This window comes from Gymnoscopelus braueri (assembly GCF_963280865.1).
Source record: "Gymnoscopelus braueri genome assembly, chromosome: 24".
In the NCBI taxonomy this organism is placed as follows: Eukaryota; Metazoa; Chordata; class Actinopteri; order Myctophiformes; family Myctophidae; genus Gymnoscopelus; species Gymnoscopelus braueri.
The window spans coordinates 7812065-7824064 of NC_137626.1; the positions used below are offsets into that span (position 1 = coordinate 7812065).

The following is a 12000-nucleotide window of genomic DNA, read 5'->3' on the forward strand; positions in this document are numbered from 1 at the left end:
TGCTAATTAACACATTTTTGCAGACTTAAATAGGCATACTGTTTGTATTTACTTAAGTGCATCTTCAATAAGCAAGTATTTCACATTCATTCTTCTCTGCTTTATTGTTAAATTAGTTGTAACTGTAATTATATTCTCGCTCTGTAAAGCACTTTGAGCTACATGTCATGTCATGAAAGGTGCTATACAAATAAAGTTTATTATTATTATATTACCTTCATGGTGGGGGTGAATAACAGTTGAACGTCACTAGATCTGTTCGTTTTTACTGATATACTTCGTTGTACGAATAGATGATCTACGAGCTCACAGTGCGTCGCAAGCTTGTAGATCTGCTCATTTTGGTGCGACACCACCGTACAATGAAATTTAAATACGTGTAAACATTATCCAGAGGAGGGGGAGAGAGAAGAAGAGACAGCTGATTGCGTGGATGGAAAACAGCGCCGCTTCCATGAATAATATTGTTGATGACGTTGATGAATAATATTCATCAACGTGAATGCTGAAGGACTGGCTGGAAGCAGCGCTGTTTTTAACACATGGCTATGGATGTGTGCGGGAATTTCCACATTGTAAGTCCTAAACGTGCAGGAATCGATTAAGTAATCCCCTCAATCGAATCCCCTCCTGCAGAGCTCAGCTTAGGAGGACAGTCTGTGCTCAGACCTCCACATGAAGACTGGTCTGCTAAACGGACATTTCTCCATCTGTGTTTTCCTTTTTAAAATTCACTGTATTTCTCCTGGATACAGAGCTCCAATTTTACATCATACCCAGAGAATTGCTTCTCATTTGTTCATGTAAATAGCTGACGTGTGTGTGTGTGTGTGTGTGTGTGTGTGTGTGTGTGTGTGTGTGTGTGTGTGTGTGTGTGTGTGTGTGTGTGTGTGTGTGTGTGTGTGTGTGTGTGTATCATAGAAATTCCACGAATGACAGATGATCCAACATCAAACGTGAGCAGTGAGTCATCACATGGTATGTCTGTTTTTCTTCTGTTACTACCTGTCTATGGGTTTATTATGTCATTATTTTAACTGATATTTCTTAATTATTTTCATTTGCTTAACTTTGTCTCTTTTTTATCATTCTTTCACCCCTCACTTTCCCTCTCCAACCAGATATGTTTGTATTTTGTTCTGTGGCATTTTCTCTTGATCTCTCCTGAATCCTGTTGGAGACAGAGGAGCTCCTTCCTAAAACAACTATTGACTGACAACATTCTCCTTATGACTGAGCTGCTTATTTCATACTGTAATTGTTCGATTCATGGTCTGTCCTGTTCACTGCTTCTCTGTCAGTGTCTGAGTTTAACCCATTTAGACCTGAGGCCCATTCTAAAGACGCCTTCTATATCCTGACCTAAGTTTTCTGAAAAACTTCAAATATTTATAAAAAAAATCACACCCAGTGTGAAGTGGGCGGTGTGGTCACAGTGGTCATCACAGTGATGGAAGTTCACTTAAAGAAAAGTAATATTGTGGACCAACCATTGTACACCCATAACTAAAAAAAAACATAAATGTGTTTTTTTTAAGTGCATAGTCCTATTTATAGGGCTATGCACATGTGTCATGTTTCACTAGCCAATCACAGTCCTGAATAGACTGTGATTGGCCAATCACGGTGCAGGGTTAGGGCGGTTTCACCGCCCAAAAATGACAAAACAATTAGAACCCCCAAAGGGATTCCCGGATTGAAAGGTATAGTTACGTATAGGGGTTCCCGGTCTAAATGTGTTCAGAGTTTAATCATGTCACTGTAGTTTTAAATGTTGTTTTAATTAGAGACATTGCTGTCTTTTCCATCTTGACTTCTACTTCGTTTAATTCTCAGTTGATGAATTGAATATGTAGGACCACAATGGAAACAAGTCCCCAGGTCATTTTTGCGTTGTCCTTTCAAAAAGTCCTAATATTAAGATCACTCTTGATTGTCACCTGTTGCTGCACCTTCCTGCTATCAGCTCAGCTGTCAAGTAACAACACCTCCTTGCTGTTTCTGTGCATTTAGCATCCTGAAAGCTCTTCCTAAGAACCTTCTCCCTCCACTGCTTGCTTGGCATGAGCTTTACGGGGCTTTCATAGAGTCTGTTATTTCTTGTCATTTGTTGGTATGGAAACCTTGGCGTTTCCATACCATAGACAGAAAAATGCCCTTAACAGGGTTGTGAGAGGGGCTAGCAAAGTTGTGGGGGTACAATTCAGCTGTGTGTGTGTGTGTGTGTGTGTGTGTGTGTGTGTGTGTGTGTGTGTGTGTGTGTGTGTGTGTGTGTGTGTGTGTGTGTGTGCGCGCGTGCACACACAGCCATAGTAACAGTACCTAATATATCACAATATACCTAAGTAATCACAATAGCAGTCACATCAATATGACTAATATTATGATGTGAATTATCGAATTATCGCTTGACAGGCAAACATTGTGGTGTTTAATCCACTAATGTTAGTCAACAGAAATGTGTGATTGATGTGTGGATAATTGTAATTCAATGTGATTAATTGTGAATACTAGTGATTAATCACACAACATAAGAACAGCCCTGTTCTTAAATTGATGTTTGGTCAATGATTTTGACAATCTGACATCAAATGGAAGACTTCCGTAGCTCAGCAACTACAGCAGCAGACACAATCCCCTTTTAACTTTAGCATTACCAAGGTCTCATTTGAAGACCACATTTACGGTATCATGCACTTACTGATGTCCTCTTTTCTTTTGTCATCTAGAATCTCTTGCTGCTGTGTGCAAGCGACAACTCAAGTCTAAACTGAAGAAGAAGTTTGAGCATTTGTTGGAGTGGATCACAAAACAAGGAAACCCAAAACTTCTGAATGAAATTTTCACAGAGGTCTACATCACAGAGGGAGAGAGTGGACAGGTCAATAAGGAACATGAGGTCATACAGATTCAAACAGCATCTAAGAAAACACCAGAAACAGCAATCAAGTTAATAGACATTTTTATGCCTTTACCTGGACAAGATCAGATCAGAACAGTGATGACAAAGGGAGTGGCTGGCATTGGTAAAACAGTCTTAACTCAGAAGTACACTTTGGACTGGACAGAAGACGAAACCTGCCAGGATATCGACTTCATATTTCCATTCACTTTCCGAGAGCTGAATTTGGTGAAGGACAATATTTACAGCTTGGTAGAGCTTATTCATCACTTTCTTGGTATAACCAAGGAAGCAGGAATCCGCATCTTACAAGAGTCCAAAGTTGCGTTCATCTTTGATGGCCTTGATGAGTGTCGGATTCCTCTCTCATTTGAGAAAAATGAGATATGTACTGATATCACAAAGCCAACCTCAGTGGACTTCCTGCTGACCAATCTCATCAATGGAAACCTGCTTCCATCTGCTCGTATCTGGATAACCACACGACCTGCAGCAGCCAGTCAGATCCCTAAGGATTGTGTTGACAGGGTGACAGAGGTGAGAGGGTTCACTGACCCCCAGAAGGAGGAGTACTTCATGAAGAGATTCAGTGATGATGAGAACCAGGCCAAAACAGTCATCTCACACATCCAGACATCACGAAGCCTCCACATCATGTGTCACATCCCAGTCTTCTGTTCGATCAGTGCTGCAGTTCTGGAGGTCATGTTGAAAACAAAGAACAAAGGAGCGCTGCCAACGACTTTGACTAATATGTACAGCCACTTCATAGATGTTCAGTCCAAACACAAGAATGTGAAGTATTCTAATTGTAAGACAGACAATCGTAAGGCCATTCTGTCTTTGGGGAAACTGGCGTTTGAACAACTGGAGAAAGGCAACCTGATCTTCTATGAATCAGACCTGAAAGAGTGTGGCATAGACGTCGAAGATGCAGCAGTTTACTCAGGACTGTTCACACAGATGTTTCAAGAGATGAAGCGTGGGTGGAGCAAGGAAACAGTCTTCTGCTTTGTCCATCTGAGCGTCCAGGAATTTCTGGCTGCTGTTTATGTCTTTCAACATTTCATCAACACAGGTGTCAACCTACTGTCAAACCCAGAAACAACAGAAACAACATCTGTGCTGTCCAAGCTATTTAGAGGCAAACCCAAGCTAAACCACCTCTACCAGAGTGCTGTAGACAAGGCCATACAGAGTCCAAATGGACACTGGGACTTGTTCCTCCGTTTCCTGCTGGGCCTCTCAGTGAAAACCAATCAGACTCTTTTAAAAATACTGTTGGGACATACAGTACGTAAGTCACAGGCCAATCGGAAAACAGTCAAGTACATCAAGGAGAAGATCAGAGAGAATCCCTCTTCAGAGAGAAGCTTCAATCTGTTCCACTGTCTGAATGAGATGAATGATGATTCTCTAGAGGAGGAGATCCAACAGTACCTGAGCTCAGGAAGTCTCTTTACAGAAAAACTCTCTCCTGCTCAGTGGTCAGCTCTGGCCTTTATGTTGCTGTCAACAGGAAAGGAGCTGGATGTGTTTGACCTGAAGAAATACCAATCTTCAGAGGAGGCTCTTCTGGGGCTGCTGCCAGTGATCAAAGCCTCCAATAGAGCTCTGTAGGTGAACTGATAACTGGACACATTTAATGTATACTTGTTCTGTTATAGGAAAGAAAATACAAGAATGTAACCACTTTAGTCCTATAGCAAATAGCAAAAATTGCTGACCTACAACCTGTTGCTTCATGATTTGTTGTGGGCTTGTAGATCAGCTATTTTAGAAAAATGAACAAAATAGGGATGGAAGGGTTAAATTGATGAATTGATTGATTGAGTTGGCCTCTAAGAGAACTGAGGAGAAAATCAATTTAAATCAGTGGAACTTTTCATAAACTAGTTCAGCTTATCCAAGAAAATAGGAACCTTGCTCAAACATAGACTAACATAAAGTAATAAAGTGTGTGTGCGTGCGTACGTGTGTTTGCGCACGTGTGTGTGCATAGGCGGCGGATGAGCCTGACTTTTGGGAAGGCTAATATTTGACCTATTATTATACAGTGCCAGGATGAAGTGACTGACCATGAAATCAAATTATTTGATTTAACCATGCTCTAAAAAAGGCTAAATAACATTACAAGGCTTCCATTTCAATATCAAACACATCCATTACTCAGAATGATTAATAGTTGGGGAATGCTTGTAGGAAGCTCTGTCTGCCTGTCTTTCTTCCCTCGTTTATCTTCTGTCTGTGTGGATTGCTATGGGGGGATGGAAATATTTATATTTACAACCATAAACGGCAGCTAAAGTTTTTTGTTCTTCTTTATATCTGCAGTCTGTCTGTCTATTGTAGTATATTGTACAAGTGTGAAACATAGTTGGAAGGTCCAGACAAGTACAAGTTCCTTAAGTTGGTTTATTGGATAAAAAAAGAGCACAGGAGTACAGGAGTCAGTCTTGCTGCATGGTGTAGCCGTTGGAAGGGGCCGCGTACCAAGAGGCGGTTTCTTTGTCCTTCTCTCTATTTGTGTGTGTGTGTGTGTGTGTGTGTGTGTGTGTGTGTGTGTGTGTGTGTGTGTGTGTGTGTGTGTGTGTGTGTGTGTGTGTGTGTGTTGATCTAAACCAGATGTCAGTAATTATTCGGATCTGTCACGATGGAATGTGATTCCTGTCCTCTCAGTATATGTATTGTGTCTCTCTTAACCAGTTGAATGCATGTATGTCCATGTGTGTATCCAGATACTACACTATCAATCTCTGTTCCGTTCAGTGTTGTTTTAAATGTCGGGACTGACCACTTTTCTTTTATAATAATAATAATAAACTTTAATTATATAGCGCTTTTCTAAAACAATGTTACAAAGTGTTTACAATGCCAAGATAAAAGCCATCCATACGGATAAACAACAACAGTCAATTAAAATGATATAATATGATAGAAAAAAATATTAAAATCAACACAATTGAGAAACATAATTTGCAAGGCAAAGGTAATAAAATATAAGGATGAAGTTAGTGTGAGTCGCAGGTTCCAGCTAGCGTTACCTCCCACACCCGGGTCATAGCTCCTCGCTGTAGGCTTACAGATAGCAGGTGATTCGGTGTTAGTAGAAAGAAAGTTGTGTCCGAGCTACATTGGGCGTGAAAATGCGCGTCTGTGTGTGGAATATATTGTGCATGTTAGGGCTGGTAAATTAATATTCGAATTTCGAATGTTCCTCGAATATGGGGGAAAAAAATTATATTCGAGTATGAAAATTAATATTAGAATTAAAACATTTTTAAACATTTAAAAAAAAAATGTATGTGACAGGGACTATAGACCGCCGAAGTCTGACGTCATCTACACATCCTTTGTTTGTCTACCTGGTTTGCAGTTTTCCACCCCCGTTCTGAATCCCATAGACGTATTGAATATCGCGTCAAATAAGAACTGTGTTCCAAAAATAAACACATGACCCCGGCGGGTTGACTCTTATGGATATGAAGCATCAACTGACGGTGAGAAAAAGCTAATGTTAGTTCCGACGAATTAGTTACATTTTCGCCAGAAACAGACTGTATCAAACATAAGTGACTGACTATCATAAACGATACAGAACCTCCTCCCTGACAATAACGCCGACACGCGGTGTTTATTTTTGGACCACAATTCTTATATGAGACGATTCTAAGATGACCCAATGTTATTCTCCATAGAGAAATTACTTCCGCAAACCTGGGGATGAACGAGTGACGTCAGGACTTCGGTGCTCTATACAAAACATTTATCAAGTTATAAAGACAAACAAAATGTTTTATTGGATCTGAGCACTTGATACATTGTTTTTGTATTTTCCCTGTCAAATAAACATTAATACTAACTAGTGTTTGACTTGAAGAAATACCAAGCTTCAGAGGAGGCTCTTCTGGTCAAAGCCTCAAAAAGAGCTCTGTAGGTGAACTGATAACTTGATACATTTAACATAAAAGGTCATCTTTATATGACATGATATTAAATATATGATTTTATAACTTTGTTCTCTTCAGCCTGAGTGGCTGTAACCTATCAGAGAAATGCTGTGAGGCGTTATCATCTGCTATCAGTTCCAAGTCCTCCATCCTGAGGGAATTGGACCTCAGCAACAACGATCTACAGGATTTGGGAGTCAAAGAGCTCTCTGGTGGACTGGGGAGTCCAGACTGTAAACTGGAGACCATCAGGTCAGTATTCCTTAACCTTTTCAACCAATTTCAGCTGGTGCATGTGTATATATATTAAATATATGATTTTATAACTTTGTTCTCTTCAGCCTGAGTGGCTGTAACCTATCAGAGAAATGCTGTGAGGCGTTATCATCTGCTATCAGTTCCAAGTCCTCCATCCTGAGGGAATTGGACCTCAGCAACAACGATCTACAGGATTTGGGAGTCAAAGAGCTCTCTGGTGGACTGGGGAGTCCAGACTGTAAACTGGAGACCATCAGGTCAGTATTCCTTAACCTTTTCAACCAATTTCAGCTGGTGCATGTGTATATATATTAAATATATGATTTTATAACTTTTTTCTCTTCAGCCTGAGTGGCTGTAACCTATCAGAGAAATGCTGTGAGGCGTTATCATCTGCTATCAGTTCCAAGTCCTCCATCCTGAGGGGATTGGACCTCAGCAACAACGATCTACAGGATTTGGGAGTCAAAGAGCTCTCTGGTGGACTGGGGAGTCCAGACTGTAAACTGGAGACCATCAGGTCAGTATTCCTTAACCTTTTCAACCAATTTCAGCTGGTGCATGTGTATATATATATTAAATATATGATTTTATAACTTTTTTCTCTTCAGCCTGAGTGGCTGTAACCTATCAGAGAAATGCTGTGAGGCGTTATCATCTGCTATCAGTTCCAAGTCCTCCATCCTGAGGGGATTGGACCTCAGCAACAACGATCTACAGGATTTGGGAGTCAAAGCGCTCTCTGGTGGACTGGGGAGTCCAGACTGTAAACTGGAGACCATCAGGTCAGTATTCCTTAACCTTTTCAACCAATTTCAGCTGGTGCATGTGTATATATATTAAATATATGATTTTATAACGTTTTTCTCTTCAGCCTGAGTGGCTGTAACCTATCAGAGAAATGCTGTGAGGCGTTATCATCTGCTATCAGTTCCAAGTCCTCCATCCTGAGGGGATTGGACCTCAGCAACAACGATCTACAGGATTTGGGAGTCAAAGAGCTCTCTGGTGGACTGGGGAGTCCAGACTGTAAACTGGAGACCATCAGGTCAGTATTCCTTAACCTTTTCAAGCAATTTCAGCTGGTGCATGTGTATATATATTAAATATATGATTTTATAACTTTTTTCTCTTCAGCCTGAGGGAATTGGACCTCAGTGTGTGTGGGATTGTCACATCACAGGTTTACAGGTGTAAAGAAGAGGGTGACAATTGTTTGTGTGAGATAGAGGTAGAATAAGAGCAGGAGAGAAAGGAAACAGTATAGAAACGGGTCAAAAATGTAATCAAAGAATATATATGTACATAATACTGTTTAGATAGCATATAGTAGCAGGTATGTTTAGAACATTAGCATCATATATACTTCCTAAATTTCTTTATCTTTTTCAATGTATCCCGACTTTTATTGCAAAATCTTTTTTTTTTTAAATTGGATGGCATTATTTCGGAATTTATTTGGAATAAAAAAATGCCAAGGCTGCGCAAGACTATCTTAGAGAAACCAAAACAACTCGGTGGAATGGCACTGCCAAATTTTTTATTTTATTACTGGGCCGCTAATTTTCAAGTTATACTGTATTGGCTACAAGACTACGACTTAAACTCGTCCCCTGACTGGTGGCTTATGGAATCTTCTTCCTGTACCCCTGCATCCCTGACCGCCTTAGTATGTGCTCCCACGATTGCATCAATTTAAAAATGTTCCTGCAATGTTGTAGTTAAGTCAACTCTCAAGATTTGGACTCAGTTTAAGCGCCATTTTGGTATTCAATTATTCCCATTAATAACCCCTTTATGTGCGAATCCTTTATTTCCTTCCTCCTTACAAGATCGGGCATTTAAAATCTGGTATGATCATGGCATTAAGTCAGTCAGAGATGTGTTTGATGGTGGCACCTTTGCTTCTTTTCAACAGATTTCTAGGAAGTATAATCTGCCCAGAACCCACTTTTTCCGGTATTTGCAAGCCCGTGATTTTGTTCGTAGGAAATGTACTAGTTTCCCGACTATTCCACCTAATTCACCTGTAGACACACTTATAGCATCTGCTCCTGTTACCCTTAAGGGGAAGATATCCTTGCTTTATACCACATTATTTGATCTTCATTTACCATCAACCACTGCATATAAAACCCTTTGGGCCGAAGATTTGGGGGAGGATATTCCTGACGCAACCTGGAAAGACATTATGGATCGTGTTCATACTTCATCAATATGTGCGAAACACGGGGTATTGCAATGTAAATTCTTTCACCGAGTGTACTGGACCAAGGTCAGGTTAGCCAGGATTTATAATGATGTTGATCCAACGTGCGATAGATGCCACCAGGCTCCAGCTAATCTTTTCCATTATGTTTTGGACCTGTCCTTCCTTACACTCCTATTGGTCATCTATATTTGATACTATTTCGGATGTTTTACAGATGCCCATAGATCCATCCCCTATTATCTCCCTTTTTTGCGTTCTCCCTGAGACCATTTCTCTGCCCAAATATCAATCAGACTTTGTTGCTTTTGTGACTCTGTTGGCGAGACGTCTTATTTTGACCCATTGGAAGAAAACATACTCACCCTCCCATTCCCGCTGGATTTGTGATATACTATACTTTTTAAAATTAGAAAAAATTAAATACACATTGCGTGGCTCTATCTCAAAATTCTTTAAGGCATGGCAGCCTTTTCTATCGCACGTTGACAATCTTGCACTTGATCCCCCAACGGAACCTGAATGAATCTGTAACCTGCATATATGGAAGTAACCAATCTGATGTATGATGAACCCTTGGTGTATACCTGCTTATCACCTCACTGACATGTACAATTGCTTTCAACGACCTATGCTTAAAGGAGAAATCCGGACATTTTAAGTGTTATCTTTGATGTGTCGTTACTCACCTACCGACGTAAAAAGTGGCATTGTTTATTTCCAGAGATTCCCCTGTCGTCATATTTTCAACCCCCTCCGTTGTCATAATGGGAGCGCGTGGCATAGGGAAATTCGTCTATTATAACCGATGCAAAGTTATTTTTTTCTCTACTACTACTCATTGTGGAGTCTCATGATAGTCAAACATGCAGTGAAAGTTCCTGAGAGGCTACCGCTAATGACGAACGAGCTAACGCTAGTTGCTTGTTTCTCTCCCAGAACCTGGCAACTTGGTGTTGCGATGTTCTGTTGTTGTTTTCTTTTGTGAGTGTTGTCTGTTTGTTTTTGTTTTGTTTTGATGTTGTTTATATCTTACTCAATTTATCACTTTTCTTACTGATATTAGTCTAATAATAATAATAATGAGTTGCATTTATATGGCACTTTTCTAAGTACTCAAACTTACTCAAATCGCTTTACAATGGTTCATTCATTCATACAGGGGGGGTGGGGGCATTGGGAGGTGGAGCGGCGAACAGTCGACGCCAGCGTCCCCACTTTTCCCACATTCACACACCAATGGTGGCAAGCTAGCGCCGACCGAATCATTGGAGGCAATGTAGGGTTCAGTGTCTTGCCCAAGGACACTTCGACATGTGGACAGGAGGAGTTGGGATTCGAACCGCCGACCCACGGATCAATGGACGACCTGCTCTACCTCCTGAGCCACAGCCGCCCTATATAATTAACAGTCTATCCTGTTAATTATTTGTATCACTGTTTGGAGATACTCTGTCTATTTGCCTATTTGCTTCAGTAAATGTCTGTACTACATATGAGTATGTAAAAGAAAAAAAACGAATAAACAAAACGTTAAAAAAAAAAAGAACATTAGCATCACATCACATGCAGGTGTGTTCATGTCCTTTAGAATATTAACATCATTGTGTGTGTGTGTGTGTGTGTGTGTGTGTGTGTGTGTGTGTGTGTGTGTGTGTGTGTGTGTGTGTGTGTGTGTGTGTGTGTGTGTGTGTGTGTGTGTGTGTGTCTGTCTGTCGCACTATAGGTTGTCAGGCTGTCTGGTCGCAGAGGAAGGTTGTTCTTATCTGGTCTCAGCTCTGAGATCCAACTCCCATCTCAAAGTGTTGGACTTAAACTACAATCACCTAGGAGACACTGATCAACTCTCTGCTCTACCACTGGAGGCTCTCAGGTATGGAGAGACCTGCTGCCACTCAAATGTGTTCTAGTATGTTTAGAGTATAGAAATCATACTGTGATGATGTATAGCAATGTTTAATGTTTGATGGTGAACATTGTTATCAATCATGGTTTCTATTATTTAGTTACAGTAGTAGAATATACAGGCCTGACTTTGTCTCTCCTTCACCCTCAGTGTCAAACATGGTGGAGAGAAGAGGCTGAAACCAGGCGTGAGGAAGTGTAAGTGTGTATTCTGTTTTATTCTTGAAATCAGATGAATTTAGATGAACAGCTCATATACACAGCAGCATGTGACATTACTTCATTCACATCCTACTGTGAATTAAGATGATAATAAGCACAACTTTAATACATTGCTACAACCAAAATGATACAGAATCTTATTTCCTGGGTTTTATTACAAATTACCAGCTTAGTATTGAGGTGAACCCGCCTACCTGTGGTGTCCACATACTGTAGGATTCTAAAATGATACACTAAGGTTGATATATTCATCAAGCTACTGAGTACGTACTTCTCAAAGCTTTCATCACTTCCTCTCTGAATGCAAACCCTCTGGCCTATAAGAGCCCACAAAACAGAAGTACTTTAATTAATGGTAGCTTCTCTCAAATGAAACAAGTGTTGATATAGGTTTAAATCAGGGGTGTCAAACTCATCTCAGGGCACAGGCCAGACTGAGTGAAATAGATATGCTATTTGTTATTTTTGAAAGGTTTTGCCTATAATGACATGCCCAACATAGTGACTCCTCCAGGTTGAAAGTGCAAAGGGATAGGTTTAGGTCATATTTGAAT

The 12000-nt window shown here is 40.4% G+C and overlaps 1 protein-coding gene across 1 annotated transcript in view; it reads left to right on the top strand.

Moving 5' to 3' along the window:
- The window catches only part of LOC308080413 (uncharacterized protein), a 32763-nt gene that overhangs the window by 15750 nt on the left and 5013 nt on the right, over positions 1-12000 (top strand). Inside the window, exons 9-17 of the mRNA XM_080422259.1 lie at positions 922-978; positions 2730-4518; positions 6931-7104; positions 7194-7367; positions 7457-7630; positions 7722-7895; positions 7985-8158; positions 11046-11192; positions 11376-11422. Coding sequence (XP_080278385.1) covers positions 922-978; positions 2730-4518; positions 6931-7104; positions 7194-7367; positions 7457-7630; positions 7722-7895; positions 7985-8158; positions 11046-11192; positions 11376-11422 — 2910 coding nt within the window. The remainder of the gene's footprint in view (positions 1-921; positions 979-2729; positions 4519-6930; positions 7105-7193; positions 7368-7456; positions 7631-7721; positions 7896-7984; positions 8159-11045; positions 11193-11375; positions 11423-12000) is intronic.